Here is a 19,053-nt window from a genome sequence, read left to right on the forward strand (position 1 = left end):
CATCTTAAAATCGGTACATTATACATATTTAGGAAAAATATGTCAAATGTGTGAATTTTGAGGAAAGTAGCTTTTTACTTGTTTGTATGGTATTTTACGTTGCATGGAACCAGTAACGGTTATTCAGTAACGGGACCAACGGCTTTACGTGACTTCCGAACCACGTCGAGAGTGAACTTCTATCACCAGAAATACACATCTCTCACCACTCGGTGGAATGCCCGAGAATAGAACTCGCGGCCACCGAGTAGTAAAGTAGCTTACCTGTGCCTAACACTGGAGAAGAAAATTTGTAAATGGAGCGTTGATTTCTGATGCTAATGAGTTCAGTGCTCCTTTCTTCAAACAGAGTCAGGTGTGAATATTTCTTCCGGTCATCATTATGTTCCCTATAGTAGATTCACATCAACAGTCCATCTGATGTCTAGTCTAGTCCCTTACAACGCTCCTGAGTGGCTGTTGATAGGCCAATCACGGGGCTGGAAACTCTGTCTCTCTCGCGAGTACTTTTGAAAGGCGTATCCCTCAGGAGAGGTCGAACATGTATCCTGCGCATATGAACTCTCTCGAGAGAGACAGTGTTTCCAGCCCTGTGATTGGCTTATCAACCGTTGTGAATTTTCTACCATTTTGTGTCTGCCCTCTTGGAGACACTGGTCGGGATTTATGCCCTTTTTTTGTACAAAAATTTTTTCCCCTGTGCTACATTACAATTTGGAGAAATCTTAGGAAGTAACTCATTTTTCGGGAAGTGACCATATGTTTAAAAAAAGCTAAGTTTACGTAAACCTTTTGTGTGACTTCAAACTATGTATCCCTCCTTCCTGGTCTTGTCACTTCAGAGTGGTATTTTTCCACCAAAGCGAGGCGTCCTCTGACCTGTCTACATCCTCCTTTTCGTGCCAGCTATCTTTATATACATTATGTATAACATTAATAAACCATCTACCTATTTTCACGTACTTGAGAATATCTTGCAGAGACTTCTGGACGGCTTCCGTCCTCAACTGCCGGTCGGTTTTTCTGTTTTCCATTTTCTGTCCGTTTTTCTGTTTACCGTTTTCTATCCGATTGACTGTGACCATTGTTTGTCGTAATTTACTTGAAACAACAACAAGAACAACACCAAGGAAAAAGAAAAAAAAGATTCAGGCGATATTTTAAAAATCAGAGCTCTGGATTTGGTTAGATAATTATATATTTACAAATAATGTACAGAAGAACAATGATAATATAGAAGTTTATTCATAGACATAAGTTAAAACTATGATATACATACAGATTTCTTCAGCTTATTTACACGTCACAAATAATAAGGAGACAATAACATTCGCGGAGAAGGTTTGCTCATCAGCCGTCACACTTCATTTTAACACCTCTTGCAGATCCATTCGTGTTTTCTTTCCAGCCAAGAAAAGAGGAGGAGGAGGAGGAGAAATCGTTTTGCGTTTAGGGGGAAAACCAGATGAGAAAATCCTGAACTTCCTGTGGAAACGTTGTTACTTTGCAGTATTGCAAGAAGCAACTGGAACAAAGTCATGTATGTTTGTTGTCAGGAATATGAAAAGAAGAGACCTTAGAGTGAAATTCATTATTTGGAAGATATTTGATTAGCCGTGAAATATTTCAGTCATTTCATTCTTGTAAAAGAGTAAAACTGTAGGCGAGTCGCCTTGGAGAAAGTACGAAGCACAATATATATATATATATATATATATATATATATATATATATATATATATATATAATAATAATAAATATATATATACTATTATATATATATAGATATTACACTAAGAATTTAGATTAATATGTAGAATCATTTAATTGGGATAAACATATTAAATGGCAAAAAACCTTCAGATTGGTATGGCAGAGAAGGCAGAATTTAACAATCAGTAGGTCAATTGTCGTAAATCTCGCCAACAAAAAATTATAATGTAAACGCAAAGCTGATCGAACACGGGAATTAACGCCAGACGACTAGAAAAAGACACTGTTATTCCTTTCTTTATGAGAATCTTATTTTTAAAAAATTAATTATCTTCCAAACTGAAAGAGGTTATAGATCATGAATTTCAGAATAAGCAGAAGCATAAGAATAGAAAGGATCTGTCGCTGACTGGTTTATTTGGCAATATTGTAATTAGAGATACATAGCGAGCGCGTGTACAATCTAGTGGAAAAGTTGAATAGGAAGATGTGCAGAGAAAGTATGAGTGGTTCACCCTCAGTAAAAGACGTAGTGGTGCTTAACCCCTCTTGAACAGTCCTCTCACGATATTGTTCGGGATATCAGGATACAGAACATAATAGATTTAACAGTCCCCATACACGCTCATGGTACTCCACGGCTGTAGTAATAAGTGGCTTGAAAATATTTACCGATTGAAGTTGTCTGGTATGTTTGGGGTCTTGGGATAGGTGGTATATCGGCACTTGAATACTTGGACGTGAAGACCATGAATCATTGTTTGTTCTAGAGTGAGAGTTGCCGTAGTTTCTTGTCCCGATGGTTTTGGTCGCTCGGAAAACTATTGCCACTGTTCAGTCATTGCGGATAGATGGTTCCCAAGTATTTAGACGTCAATTTTACGTCATCCTTCATTTCCTTTCACCCCGTTTTCATCTTATTTCAGGCGGTTCCTTTAAAACAACATGCTAAACTGGTAGGTTTTCCGCCCTTTCTCAGTTTTAGATTTAACAGCATCAATGTATGTCTTGCCATTATTCGTTCAGAGTGGTTGCTACCGTTTTTCAGTCTGGTTTCGTCAGATAATATCTGTAACTCCTGCTGCTAATCCTTGATGACTTTTTTTTTTCTATTTTACAAAAGGTGATAATGGGGACAGTTGTGTGGACATTGTCTAGTAAATAGTTTCAGAAACTGGCTGAAGAAATACAGTTCGCTCACGTCCATGCCTGCAAACACACACACACACACACACACACACACACACACACAAACAAATACTCATACATACATCCTTGATATCCTAGAGGCCATCTGCTGCCTCTGATATCCTACGTCTCCTGCTTCCCCTCCTTTTCTTCTCCTTATTTCAGAAATTAAACTCAGGGCCTAGAGCTCCCTCTGGGTACTCTGGCTATCACATGCATTCCCTCACAATTCTGCCTTTGCTATGATTATTATTACTTGGTTTTTGGGGTAGCTGAATCCCTCGTCCCTGCGTAGATGCCAAACATGACGTTTATTAAGTTTAGGCAACAGTCATCAGTGGACACGCTAATGAGATTTCAAGTGTTTCATTGAAAAAAGGGATCATCAGTTTGCAACGCAGTAGCACATTCGGGGGGGAACACTGGAATCCTTTCTGTGCCTCCCAGAACTCTTTCATTTACCGCTCTGTAGCAATATATCATAACATGCAAGCTCTCTCTTTGCTTGGTAGTTGCTTTACGCTTGAAACACACTTTCGTAATGAGGGTCACATATAATCTCGTTTCTTCCTTTGTCAGTTGAATAACTATATTGATCCAGATAATCCTTCTGAAAGTTATAGTAATTACTGGACATGAGTTAGGCTAGAAGCTTGCAAAATGAGTAAAATTTGCTATTAAGTCACCTAAAGCTGTCTGGTTCAAAGGTAAAGGATTCACATCAATGGCATCTCTCGGTGATTTGCATATGAAACTTAACGACAAGCTGGAGAGAGAGATTATCTGTCACTTTACAAGGATGTTGTTATCTTCCAGTTCTGAAAGCGAAACATTTTTGTGTGCCGTTCAGTGTGCACATTGATGAGATTATATTTCACACAGTTAGTCACTGGTACGCCATTTACAAGCTCATTTAGTTCTAACACGAAACACGTAAATGGAGATACGGCTATGACTGATATTTCAGTAAAGCCTCACATTGAAGATAATCCTAGAATCATCCATAGTGTCTGCCATACTAACAGCAGGCTTTAGATTCTCTATCAGGTGGTGTTACCAGGAACACAGTTGATAGCTCGGCGCAGGCCGATGCAGAAACATTTCTACGGGAAATTGGTCTTCATTTTTGATAGAAGGAATTTTAGTCTTATTTCTGCTGGGCCAGATATCGCGCTCATCGAGTCATTAATTATGGGGCCTGATATAGACAAGTGGTTGGAAAACCAGTTTTCTATGAGGAGCCTAAATTTAAGAAAGAAGCGTCCGGGATATATTATAATTTGCGTGCTGTTTGTTTCCAGTGTAGTGATGGATGGAAACTTGACTACGAGTACACTAGATGGGCTGGAAGAAGCCTAGATGCTATAGTGTACAAAAAGCGAGCGTACCAATGAATGTGGACATTCGTTTCAAGGCCCACTTCATTGTTCTCAAAGGAGCCGCCGCCTTTCCACAGGACCTCGTTCTGCGTGAGATTTTGGATGTTGCTACTGTAGGCCACGTCCTCTGTTTTTCTTTGGATGGGCGTTGTAATAGCACCAACTTTCCTTAGTATAGAAAGGATCGTTTCCTTCAGGTTATTGTAAAATCTGACGGGAAAGAAGGCCCAGTGAGCTATTCTCTGCGAATCGATGACAGCATAGCAGGAGGCAACCACTCCGTCCACCACAACTGTCCCCTCGGATGTCAGGGGGGCGAAAACCCCCGATCCCTTGACCTCGGTGACTTCCGTGACCTCCTCCAGTGCCACGCCGCCACCGTCCTGTCTCACCAGGAGGAAGTCTCCCTCTTCGACCCTCGCTGCAAGTGCTGCCCCACCAGACGTCAGGGCATCCGCGAGACTCGGGGTCTTGCTCGTCGCGTCTTCTCTGGGCAGGATGAAGACGAGGTGAGAGGACGTGAGAGTGAGGATCTTTCCTTTGGAAGTTCTCAGCTGGAGGAATAGTCGAGAGGCCTGTTCGTCTCTGTGTAGGAACATAAGCACCGGACTGAACGCCAGTGTTCCGTCGGTCCTCATAACCTGCACTTCGTCACCCTCTTGCAGCGTCGACACAGGTCTCGGTCCCGATGGTGTCATGACGCTGCCGCTCCCCGGAAAACAGCCTCCTAGCTTACTCGCCGCTGAGGATTCTGCAGAGAGATGAAAGAGGGAGCATTAGCATTGGTTTTGAAACAGAAATTAGGTGTAGGTAACAGTGAGTATTTTCATGGTCGCCTCTGCAAGTAGATGTAAAAAGATGAGACACTTTTTATTTCATTTTGATTGGCTTTATGAAGTGTATAGTAAATAGAATTGAACTTGTAAATTCTTTGCCGTTTCGTGAAATCAGGTGGAGTACTTTAAAGCATTTTTAAGTAAATCACTTCTGGTTATAGCAACTGCAGTTTTGTTGATAGAGGAAATTGTGAAATATTGAGTCTTGGTTTTATCTGCCAATAGCACTGACGTAATTTTTAAATCATTCATATTTCATTTTCATGATTAAGGCGATTTATAGGTTCGATATGAGTTTACTTTTTGATATCCAGCTTATATCTGGGTTGTAGGTAACTGTTAGACGCGATAGAAAAAATAGCAATTAGTGTTAAGAAAAATGTCTAATGACCGTTGGAAGACAATCCAGCGATGGTGATAACTTTTGAGATGTGATGGATAATTATAATGGGCAAATAATGAAGGATTGTAAATCATTGTAGCTAAACGAATTTGTGAATAATTCGGAAAGTTATGAAGTATGCTGTGAGTATTGACTAGCCAAGACTACTATGCATTTCTTGGCCGTGTCCAATTGATTTTCGTTGATAAAATCTTTCCAAAGCATCGGATATGGATCATATTTTGGAAATAACTATTTGAAGCCACGGCCTAATTGGCAAAAATATGCACTGATGTCTAATGTTGATAATTAAGGCACTTATCGGAGTAAATCACACAAATTTCAAGGGAAACTTAGCTAAATTTAGTAAGCACCCAGAGGGAGGCTAGTGAAACGTCATTACTGAAGGCCCTCCCACTCAATTATACTTTAGGAATGAAGACTCAGATGTTGGTAGTAGTAGTAATAGTAGTAGTATATGGGATTCTTGTTTTGTTTCACACACACAAACACCTACCCTACTCTCTCTCTCATCTTTCCGATGAATTATGTGTTTTAAGTAAAGTACAATACAGGAGTGGGCATAAAATAAGAATATTAATTCTGTAATACAGTTCCTTGACGCAATTCATTTCCTTTAACTTGAAATATGCACCAAGTCTTACACACACACTGTGAAAACCATTGTTACCCTGGAGTTTCTGTTGATTCATATTGTCTCAAAAGTTTCGGTTTACGTCTACCTGCTTAGTCCTGGTAAATGAATGTAACATAACGCAAATATTCTAATCTTAACTTCCTTAATGCATGATCAGTCACATAATAAATCCTAAGTATTTAGTATATCACACAACTCTCCATTTATTATTCTGCGCTTGAAACTGACACTAATGTTGTTGTAGGGTTGTTGAGTGGTTATCATGAGCCTATGTATTCCAGGTTTTATCTATGTTTATTTTTTTATGAATTTGAAGATATATACTGCAAAATCACGCAAAACGAAAGCACTCTAGCCGCCACGAGGACATAGATGAAACAACAGTGACATATAATCTGGCTTTGCCCTGACGTCGGCAACTCGGCGATGTTTACTATTATGCAAGGTTACCAGGTATATCGGGCCAAAACATCTTGCCAAACACCTAAACTATCGTATTTTCATTTCAATATGATTGTGTATCACCAGTTCCAAAAGTTTTGCATAACTAATCAAGAAAATGTAAATAGAATTGGGTTATAATTGCTATGTATTCCTATAGTCAACGTAAAATTGTACAATGTATATTTACCAAATTCCTTTGCTATAATGTTGTCATATTTATACAATAAAAAAAATTCTTATTCTTTACCCATGGTATCACTAATGAAAACCGTAATATTATCGTAATTCTCAACAAGAGGGTCAAATATTTGTTCCCACGATCATTGTCACACTACTGGGAACACTGCTATTAAGCCTGATGTCATACTTTACGTCACAAGTAGCCTCCCTCTGTGTGCTTACTAAATTTAGCTAAGTTTCCCTTGAAATTTCTGTGATTTACTCCGATAGGTGCCTTAATTATCAACATTAGACATCAGTGCATATTTTTGCCAATTAGGCCGTGGCTTCAAATACCTATTTCCAAAATATGACCCATATCCGATGTTTTGGTAGGATTTTATCAACGAAAATCAATTGGACACGGCCCTGAAATGCATAGTAGGTAATTGCCACACGATGCAATATCCCGAACATCAGCTCGTGATCAAATTTTTTGAATGTAGCAGATACTATCATTATTATCCCTTCCACTGTTAAAGTACACACACACACACGTATATGTGTATAGTATGAATGTATGTGTACTCTATATTCATAATATGTTCATGTGTGTATATATTATATGTATATATGTAAATGTAATGACCAGTAGATTCTACACACACACTCATATATTATATATAAATTACGTATGGGTTTGGTCGCGCTCGAGTTGTCATTTCTATTCTACGAGTGACTTTTTTTTTTTTTTCATTTTTTTTTTGTCACATGATATTACGGTGCAAATGTCACTTAGTATCGTATTTACGATAGCTTGGGAATAACTTACACCCAAATGATGAACGACAGTTAACTGAATAATTTCTGGAACCAGTCTTGACTTTAGGTCATGATCAGAATCTTGAATGATCTTCTAATGAAGAATCTTACCTCTCCAAGTACGAAGTGTCGGCTCTTACCATTAACTTGAGTCCCAGCAACTGACAACTGTGTGTTTTACTTACCTGGAAGTAACAAGTAGTGACCGGATGGACTCCACGAACGCGAAAACTGGCAATCGTTCTTTCGTGGTGAAAAACCGCCTTGTTTCAGTGATTGACTAAGCAGACAGCCGTGCATTTATTTGAGGAAAATTCATCGCAAATATGCCCTTTGCTTTCTAACAGTGTGTCGCCCATATTACAGATACATGGAAATTATACATATACCACTTCTTTAGCTGGAATTTATCATTTTATCGATAGAAAGACTGGTTTTTTCATGGAAGCATCTGAGTAGTTCCAAAACTGTGAGGATTAAAATTCTAGACCTTGGGTAGTTCGTATCTCATGCTGTATCGTATGTTTTTTCGAAGGATGAACTTGTCTAGCATTTTTATTACTTTCTGAAAGAATGTTTTGAAAAAGTATTCAGTTGATGGGTTCGTTTACTAAGGTATATATCGATTTGTTGGAAAATGTGGGATTTTTTGCCTCTCATTCAAATGCTGTACATACGGTCAACAAATCATTGAATACTAGGTACTTGTTTTCGTAGTTGATCAATTATATAAGAGTGATAATCATAAACCGATCATATCTTTCTTAATGGAGACAGCCTACAAAGGAATAACAGCTCTCTTCTTATATATTTGATTTTCGTTAGAAAATATGTAATAAGAAAAGTAGGAGAAACGAAAGGAAAATTAAGTATGAAAGTATCACAAAGTATCGATTTATGGCAGAAAATTTGTGATTATGGCATGACAGTGAAAGACGTTTAAAGATAACATTCATATATGGAGTTTGTGTGTGTGTGTGTGTGTGTGTTTTTTTTTTTTTAAGGGAAGAATAATGTGAAGCAACAACGGAACAGCATAGGGGAGTCAAGAGGTGAAAGAACACGAGGGGTAATTGAGGTGGAATATCTGGAAGGATATCAAGAAGAGGCCACGGAACGAGTGGAGTCATCCGAGTTGCAAGGAGGTTTTCTCAAAACAAAATAAAATTAGGTTTTCGTAACTAAAGTAACAAAGACAGAGAGAGAGAGAGAGAGAGAGAGAGAGAGAGAGAGAGAGAGAGAGAGAGAGAGAGAGAGTAGGGGGCCTTCATTTAATTAAAGCTTCAGAATTGTCAGAGGAAATACAGAGAAAGGTTCAGTTAGGACGTCCCTCCTTTGCTTCCTCCCCCCCCCCCCCCCCCCCCCTCTCTCTCTCTCGTCTTCTCTTCTCTCTCTCTCCTTCTCTCTCTCTCTCTCTCTCTCTCTCTCACACATAGAAGGTCCTCGCTCGGGGCACGGTTTCTCTGCCACCTGGTCAGAGAGGAGGAGGAGGGACCGGAGAATCATCCCCCGACTCGTACTACGGTTTCGAAATTCACCTCTAATCCTTTAGTGTCTCGGTCCTTATGATGATGGGGCATCCCTCTCCCCTCCCCATCCCCTCTTCCTAGAAGAGTATCACCACCATCATCCCCGTGGGATGCTAGGAATGCATCGTCTCTGTCTGTCTTTCCTCCGAAATTTCACTCGGTGGGGGAAACATGGCTGGAATGCAAAAAGGGTGGGTGCTGCTGTGAAGGTGGTGGCTACAGCCAAGGGAGAGAGAGAGAGAGAGAGAGAGAGAGAGAGAGAGAGAGAGAGAGGAGAGGAGAGGGACCTAGTCGACCAATCAGACGCCCGAGGCGTGTGATGCCATATGCCCGATCTTGAGCGATCTTGGCGGCTTCACAAATCAGCCAGTAATATTCTGAGTGACAGGAAGGGGTCACAAAGGGTCTCCTCTCTTTCTCACTTGTTTTTATCTTGTAGAAGGGTCAAAGAGCCCCAGCCTCTCTCTCTCTCTCTCTCTCTCTCTCTCTCTCTCTCTCTCTCTCTCTCGATGTTGATGCAGCGTGCCGTGTAATATGAAGGGAGACGAATACCTGTCGCAAAGGTTTAATCCGTGATATAGCCGTATGGTCTTTGTCGAGAATGATTACCAGGTTACCGATGTTATTACTATTGTTCTCAGGGAGTTTTTTATTTTTTTTAATTTTTTTTTAATTAATTTTTTTTTTTTACTGAATGCCAATAGGTGTCGCCGAAACCGATCCTACCTGAATATTATGAAAATGATGTTGAAGGAAAAAAACAAAGAATTCAGGTTAAACTGAAACCACGGACGTCATAGAATTCGAAAGCTTTGTTGACAGGTGACCAGCAAAAAAAAAAAAAAAAAAAAAAAAAAAAAAAAAAAAAAAAAAAAAAAAAAAAAAAAAAAAAAAACCTGAAACCGGGCGATGGTATAAAGGTAAGCAGATGAAGGATGGATTTGAAACTGATTGGGAAAAGTTGTATTGGTTTTATTTACTGATAGTTTGTGGTCAATTGCAAAGCGCCAATAATCCATCCCTCATGAGCTTTTGTTCCTGTTCGTGTTTGTGGATTCTGGCATCTCTCCTTGGTGATAAGGCCAAAGAATGCGAGGATGCCAAGGCACTTGTTGGAAGGTGGGAGGAGGCTTTGTTTAGATAAGGCGACGAAAATGAAAAAGAGTAAATGAATCTCGTCGTTTTGAGAGAGAAATGTTCACTGGATAAAAGTTTTGCCAGAGAATTGATAAAAGAGAGAGAGAGAGCGCGCATTTATTGCGTACTAAGTATACTTTATTTGAACAATAATGCGTCAATCCCATGCGTATACGTGCGCTTAATTTATCTACTTATAGAAATAAACAAGTAATTTTTCAACACCTGTACTTGCTTGTCTTTATTCTAACAACTTAGCCTATGCGGATTTTTTCTTTAATGGGCAAAGAGGGTTTCATTCACTAAATACCCATTAAATACCCTTTCAAGGATAAACCTTTTATGTATTAGTTTTGCCGTTTCAGAGCCTGTCCGTAAGGATTCGGATTGATTCCCCCCCCTCTCCCCCCCCCTTAGTGGCTCCTCTTAGACGACGACTTATATCATCGTATTGTTGTGATTATGTTGGAGGGAAGCATAAGAGAGTGAGTGAGTGTGAGATGAAGATGGACCCATGTGTGTGTGTCTGGGTTCGACGTGATAATGTTTTGTAAGTTTTTTTTTTTTTTTAATTTGCTATTTTTTTCTGGCCTCAGGGATTTCATCCTTCATAGCGTTTTACAGGTTTATATGTATATATATATATTATATTATATATATATATATATATATATTATATATATATATATATATATAATAGCGGTCAGAGTCGAACCTTAAGTTATGTAAATCAACCAAAAAGTCTGAGCACCGATTTTGGGCGCGGCCCCTTTAGTTGCACTTACAACAATTTCCCCCCTTAATTGTAAGCATGTTCGCGAGGTGTGTAGTATTGAATTCGGTACTAAAAATATATTTAAGGCTTAATATATGTGACGTTTAAATAGACACGTGTATCATTGATACAGACACACACACACACACACACACACACACACACACACACAACACACACACACCCATTATATATATAATATATATATATAATATATATATATATATATATATATATATCTATATAATGTATACATATATATTATAGTACATAACTCTTATTGCTTATACTCCATTCTTGAAGTGAATAAGGACGTGTGCTCGTAAATCGGGAAATTGTGTGGAGAGGTGAATTCAACGCTACAGTATATAGTAATCTACTACTACCATTTGCTGTCTCTGGTTATTTATCTGTCGTGACAGTTATGGTTGCGTTTGTCTGTATAGCGATTAAATTATGATTTTCTTTTGTTAAAACTTGCTGATGCGTCTTGTCTTGTTTCTGCAGACTGTATTGGAAGTGAGAGGTATTCTACTACTGCTGTAGGAGGAGTGATTTATTCGAAACGTATGCGTGAATCCCGTAGAGTTTTGTTATCTCTCTCCCTAAAGTATTTTTGTTGCAGGGTTCTTCTCTCTTATTTGTAATTTCTCGTTTTGGTTACTTCATTCAGATACTTTTTGGACCAGGAGGTTTGATGCATTGGAATTTATATTCACTATAAGTTCTTTTCCGCTAGTTTCTTGTGTCATTGGTTCCTTGGTAAATATGGGATTGCAACTGATGTAGTCACTATATTTGTAAACTCTTGCGCTACCCACTTTAACAACAAATGAGCGCTGGTCTTCGTAAATCAAAAATTTTATTAAAATTAAAGTATATAATTAAACACCCATTAGGAAATTTTTGAAAAAATCCGGAACCACCACCACTTTAATGGATAACCTCTAGAGTCAGCGATGATCACTGTACACTTTTCAATGCTGCCAGCTGTCTTGTTGAGAAAATAAATAAATAAATAAATAAAATAATAATAAAAGGCTAATGGACAGTTGAAATGCCTAGAACTGTGCCATTTCAAAACCAGGAAATGCCAGAATAATTTAACAAATATCACTTATTGATCAAGATTCCTTTACGATGTAAATTGTCAGTAACTCACATCCCCGAATAAAAATATTTCTTAGGTGTTCAAAAAACCAAACTTTGGTAATTGTTTAGGTCTCTGTTGACACAGTATAGACTTAGAAATAACTGGAAAGAATGAGAAAAATAGTATAAAATATAAGGGGTGGGTGGTCTTCTTGTAAGAAGGTAATATTATGCTGGCTGTCTTTTTCAGTTTATGTAATCCCATTGCCTACTCATGGAAGGTGCCGTTATTTAAAGTGTGCTGTGTAGCTCACTAGCAGTGCTTGGCTCACATTGGCCGAGTGTATGGATGTGTTTTTTTTTTACAGCAGTGCATCTAGCATTAAATGGATAGTATACGTTACAGCAAAATTAATTCTAAATGTATCAGACTATTTCTTGAGGTATGTGGATAGAAAATAATTGTAGTGTGGAAATGCCAAGGGGACTGTTAGTGTGTAATGTTTCCTTTGGTTTTTAGTCGCTGGGAATTTCAATCCACTGTATTGTGTCTGGCGTCAGATCTAAAATACTACTGAGGCTAGAGGGCTGCAAATTGGTATGTTGATCATCCACCCTTTAATCATCAAACATACCAAGTTGCAACCCTCTAGCCTCAGTAGTTTTTAGTTCTATTTAAGGTTGAAGTTTGCCCTGGATCGTGCATCCGACAGCACTTTCCGGACCCATGGGACGCACTCTCCCTCTATCGCAACTGGAGAGCTGCCGGTCATAGTTGATGGTTTAATACAGGATTATACATTGTACAGAGACTTCGACGTATTTTTACTCATTTTTGATGTTGTGAACAAGGCTTCGTCTACTCTGTATCGATGTAGTTCATGAAGCTTTTGTTAGAGTTTGGATCTTTTGAATTTATGCCCAGTTTTATAGCTGGGCGGTGAACATGACTTATTTAGGTTAGACTTGCAAGGTCATGCCATTTGAACCTTCATAGCGAAGTCCCTTTTCTGTAAATGCAACCCTTCTTAGTTCGTCACTGATTTTCAGGTTCTCGATTTAGAACATTTTTATTTTTAATTTGTTTGTTTTTATTTGATCCTTGACTGGATAAGGGGATTGAATTGGCCATCCCGTTCGCCTCAAGTCTCTTACCTATTTATTCCTAGAACTAAACTGTGGTTGTTGGGGGTCGTTGGTAGGGGAAGGGGATTGGAATAACTTTTTAAAAGATTCAGAAACCTTCTTTCGATCGCCGTAGCCTGAGGCTAGATAATTAATAGAGGGTTTTATTTGTGATTTACCGACGGGTAAGTCTGACAGTTAGTTCTGACAGTTAATTTTTTGGCGGGGTTTTTTTTGGAATTCAAAAGCCTCCCACCACGGAGGAGGTCCTCGAGGGGTGGGGGGGGGGGGGGGGGGGGGGGGGGGGGAAGTTTATTGGCGTCGCAGAAATTAGGAATTTGGAAATGAACTCCGTTGTAATGGACTTTTATGATTGATTCCATGATTTTACTCAGAAGGGTAATCAAGGTCCATTTTTTGGCGAAAATGATTGACTCCTGACACGAAAGTGTCGAATTACTTATGCCGGGGAAGCCAAAAAAATTAATAAGTATTATGGTGTGGGTAAGTCAGTATTAATCATGCCCAGGTGATTATTTTGAAATGTAAATTTTTTACAGTGTTCAAATTCAGTCAGAGAGAGAGAGAGAGAGAGACCTTACAGACCTTACATCTTGTTCGGGTTGCCCCAGGTCCCTCAGTGTGAGGCACCTCTAATGTCTACCAGAGAGTTGCTAGTACATCTTCCGGTATATTTTGCATCTTCCAATCTTGGATGGTCTGGGATGCAGTTTAGATATTTGTCGAGCTTATTCTTAAACACATCTACGCTCACCTCTCCTGATATATTCCTCAGATGAGCTGGCAACGCATTGAATAGACGCTGCATTATCGATGCTGGTGCGTAGTGGATTAATGTCCTGTGTGCTTTCCTTATTTTTCCTGGTATATTTTTGGGCACTATTAAATCTACCTCTGCTTGCTCTTTCTGATATTTTTAGTTCCATGATATTTTCTGCTATTCCTTCTATCTGTTTCCATGCCTGAATTATCATGTAGCGTTCTCTTCTCTCCTTTCCAGACTATATAATTTTAAGAATTGTAGTCTTTGTTCCCAGTAGTCTAGGTCCTTAACTTCTTCTATTCTAGCTGTAAAGGACCTTTGTACACTCTCTATTTGTGCAATATCCTTTGATAGTGTGGGTACCATATCATATTGCAATATTCAAGTGGACTACGAACATATGTTTTATAAAGCATAATCATGTGTTCAGCTTTTCTTGTTTTGAAGTGCCGTAACAACATTCCCATTTTTGCTTTACATTTTGCCAACAGAGTTGCTATTTGATCATTGCATAACATGTTCCTATTCATCATCACACCAAGGTCTTTAACTGCTTCCTTATTTGTGATGGTCTCATTATTAGGTCCCTTATATGCATATAGCTTTCTTTCTCTGTCTCCATAATTATTGATTCAAATTTATCAGAGTTAAATACCATCCTATTTTTACCTCTGCCCAATCATATACTTTGTTAAGGTCTCTTTGTAGAGCGTTCCTATCTTCATCACAAGTAATTTCTCTACTTATTCTTGTGTCATCATGCGAAACTACTCACTACCGAATCCTTAACATTATTGTCTATGTCTTCAATCATAATAACAAACAGTATTGCAGCTAACACCGTACCTTGCGGCACACCGATATTTACCTTGGCTTCATCCGATTTTCTCGTCGTTTGCAATAACTATCTGTTTTTCTGTTGTGTAAAAATTCTTTTAACCATCTTCCTACTTTTATCCACGATATTGTGTTTTTCTAATTTTCTTCGCTAATATATTTTTATGGTCTACTTTATCAAAAGCTTTTGCAAAGTCCTAAAATAAAAAACCACATCTGTTTCAATTTCCGCTTTTTCATATTTTGAATATGTTTTCACGGTGGACTAACAGTTTGGGTTTGTGTACTTTTTCCGGGTACGCAACCATGTTGTCCTTTATTAAACAAATTATTTTTTATTAAATGTTTCATAATATTTTTCTTCATTACCCTTTCATACACTTTCATTATATGTGATGTTAGACTCACAGGCCTATAATTACTTGCCTCTAGTCTTGATTCCACTTTTTTGAAAGTAGGGGTAATATACGCTAATTGTGCTCATCATATATCTTGCCTGTATCTACACTTTGTCTTAATAATATTGCAAGTGGCTTTGCGATAGAATGAACTACTTTCTTTCTTTAACAAAATAGCAGAATTCCATCAGGCCCTGCAGCAGCTCCATTTTTAATTTCATTAATAGCCTGCACAATATCAGCTTCATTAATATCTATGTCAGCTAAATATTCACTATTCATCCCTTATTCTTCTATATCATTATCTTCATTATCTATTCTAGGGGTGAATTCTCTCTTATATCGTTCTGCCAGTATGTTGCAAATTTCCTTTTTTTCATTCGTTAATCTCCCTTCAATTCTCAGAGGGCCTATTTCTATTCTTTCTTTTATTTCATCTTCTTCGCATATGAGTATAATAGTTTGGGGTTTTGCTTGATATTTAATAGGGTTTTTTCTTCCAAGTCCCGTTTTTCATTTTCTTTTGATTGTATAATCTTTTGTTCTGCATTTTCTATCTTACTTTTTAGTTTCTTATAACTTTTCCATGCATTTTTTTTCTTTTGCAAGACCTTTTTTCCACTTTCTGATTTTTCTGGAACAAGATTCTTCTGTCTCTTGGTATGCATGAATGATGTTTACTTTTCTTCTTCGGTATATATTTTTCCACTATTATCTCCAATATTTTATATAATATCTCCGTATTTACCCTTATGTCATCACTTACGAAATGTTATCCCAATCTTTGTTTAATTCTTCATTAATTTCTGACCATTTTATATTTTTACTGTAGAATGTTGTATTTTCCATATCCTTCCCCACTTTTTCATTTCTTGCTTATCTCTATTTTCACTTGTTTCTTTGGAATGAAACTGTTAATTCTATGACATTATGGTCTGAAATACTCGCATTATAAACATTATTTCTTTAACATAATTCATCTCGTTCACAAATACTAGGTCTAAAGTATTTTCCTTTCTTGTTGGCAGGTGATTTATTTGTTGAATGTTGTGATTATAAGTAGCATATCTAATAGCTTTTCAAATTGCCTCTTATCTTCTGCACTACTATTACTCTCTTTTTTATATGTATAAGTACAACCGCACAATCTCCTATTCGTTCTTTCCATTCTACGAAAGGAAAGTTGAAGTCACAGATAGGAGAATAGTCCAGTCCTTGTGATTTTCTACATATATCATCCAATTTTTCAATTATTAAGTCAAACTCTTTAGTATTAGGAGGTCTATATATTACTATGTTCATCAATTTTTCAGATTCAAATTCTACCGCTATTAGTTCACATTCTGAGTTACTATATTTCTCATATATTTTTCCTTGTTTTTTTGTCTTTCCCATATATGTGCGGTTCCCCTTGATTCCTATTTTTTCTATCTGATCTATAAGTTTGGAACCCTTTTATTTGATCATCATTCCCAGTCTCTTGGGAATACCAGGTTTCACTTATATTTCATTATATCTATTTTCTTTTCATTTGGGTTGTTCTTTCTAAGTACTCTATTTTCTTTTTGAGTTACTCGTAACTAAACCCTGCGCATTCATCACTATGATGGTTGCGTGTTTTCTCCTTCATTTAATACGATAGTAATAAGGATTTTCCCATGTCTCTTCCTGTTCTGGTATGTTGTTCTTTTTTTCATTTCCAGAAATTCTGACATTAAAAAATCCAACTTTTCCATAATATTTGATCTTCCTTCATCATAATTATTCATTTTGTGTCTGAATCTGCAATTTTCTCCCGTTTCTGCCAATATCCTCTTGCATAATAAATACAGTTATTATCTCTTGAGTAGAATTTCGGAGCTGATGCTTTGAAATTCTTTGCTGACACCTCTGCATATCTCATTGGTGGTTTGCTTTTCTCTTTTACCTGATATTCTTGATTTCTCTCTTTATTTGTTTCTTTCTTATTTTGGTTTGGATTTTATTACTTGGTTGGTTATTTATTTGATTATGATTCATGGCTACAGGGTGCATATATTTGCATTTTTTGTCGAACTTACATCCTTTTCCTTCTTTTTAGGTTTTTACATATTTTTGGATGCAGATCTCTGCAATCATCCCCATATCCATCTAAGTATGCACATTTACCATATATTTCATAGTTTTGACATATCTTAGGATGTTTGTAGTACATCTTTCTCCAAATCTGCAATTCCCTCTTTTCAAAAGGTTGCAGATTTTGTCTTTCTTGTCTATTTTTTCCTCTTTCCCTCCCGTCATTGTATAGATCTGGGTAGAGCCTCTTCGGGATTTGCTTTTCTGTTGTCATATCGTAATTTATTTCTTCGTAGGTAGCTGCTTTATTGCCTCATATGTAGTATCAATGAGTATCTCTGCATCCATACTTTTATCTTGTTCTTTGTTTTCCTTATTTTTTTCTGTCATTTCATTTTTTGTTACTTCTCTTCCGTTTTCCTCTTCTTCTTTTTCTTCTTCTTCTTCTCTTCTCTTCTTCTTCTCTCAAACTATTTGTACATTCAATCTTGATTTAATAACATTGTCTATCCATGATAGACATGTTGAAACAAAAAAATTCTTGTATCTTTTCTCAAATCTTGTATTACCTCAGCACACTGTGGATGGGTCGGAATGTTGCATGCAGCACATTTTCTGATTAGGTTTTGTGATTGACTATGCTATACCAAACCTTACACAGTTTGCATGCTTTTGGCATTCTTTTTCCTAATGCATCAATTAGTATATTCACAAGATTCACCTTATTCATTTTCTTTGTCGGAATATGTTGGTTTATGTATATTTTCTTTGAGTCTCTTGACCACTTGGATTTTATTTGAACTTCTTCAATTATTTTCAAGATGTTTTCATTAGATTTGTTCCAGTTTGAAGGATTATATCCTTCTAATATATCTGTGAATGCTTTTTGTATCTTTTTGGTTAGGACTGTTGCTGATTTCATAGATGAGAAATGCCAGTTCCCTTCCTGCTACCTCATCGTATTGCGAATCTGCTAAACACGCCATATTACGCCACCTTTTCCCGCAGTTGGAAACTTACTGCCATCTTGTTCTGATTTATAGTATTACACTTGATAAACTAACTTAGAAGACGCTTTATCCTACTATTTTCACACTAATCTTATCACCGATAGTTCACGAACACTTCTAGATATTTCTCAAATTCTAGTCGTATGTTAAACTTGTGATATCTGTTGATTATTGTGACTTCGCGGGCGGGTACGTCTCACCAAGCAAGATGGCTACTACGAGAGAGAGAGAGAGAGAGAGAGAGAGAGAGAGAGAGACGATATTTATAAACAGTTTCTTTTTCTAATTCAGTAGTATCAGTACCAGTTTTAAAATTGTCACAATTTTCATTTTCTCATTGACTCATCTTCATCTTGAAGACTAATTCTGGATCAGTAGATTATTTTTAGCATCGACAGCTGCTCTTGTATTGTAAGATAATTCAGTTGAGGCAGTGGCTAGGGAATATTCCACCCTGAAGGGGGCGAGACAATTGACGGTAATAAGTATGATTTCTTTCGGTACAGCTGCTCTTTTAATATTTATCATTGAAATGGACTTCTTTCCGAAGTGGTGACAACACGCGTCTCACAAATAGACAGGTTTAAATGTTGTTGTTGGGAATGATCAGACCGGCTGATAAATAATGTAAATATAATGTAATAGCCAAAGTGGCCAATTAATTATTTGGATTCACACACACACACACACACACACACACACCACACACACACACACAGTCTGAATGAAG

The 19,053-nt window shown here is 37.4% G+C and overlaps 1 protein-coding gene across 1 annotated transcript in view; it reads right to left on the minus strand.

The window, feature by feature from the left end:
* Positions 1-2,622: 2,622 nt before the first annotated feature.
* The window catches only part of LOC135219993 (sonic hedgehog protein-like), a 203,980-nt gene continuing 187,549 nt past the window's right edge, over positions 2,623-19,053 (minus strand). Inside the window, exon 4 of the mRNA XM_064257276.1 lies at positions 2,623-5,031. Within this exon, the coding sequence (XP_064113346.1) occupies positions 4,226-5,031 (806 nt within the window). The 3' untranslated portion in view covers positions 2,623-4,225. The remainder of the gene's footprint in view (positions 5,032-19,053) is intronic.

The sequence above is a fragment of the Macrobrachium nipponense genome, chromosome 1 (assembly GCF_015104395.2).
Source record: "Macrobrachium nipponense isolate FS-2020 chromosome 1, ASM1510439v2, whole genome shotgun sequence".
Classification (NCBI taxonomy): domain Eukaryota; kingdom Metazoa; phylum Arthropoda; class Malacostraca; order Decapoda; family Palaemonidae; genus Macrobrachium; species Macrobrachium nipponense.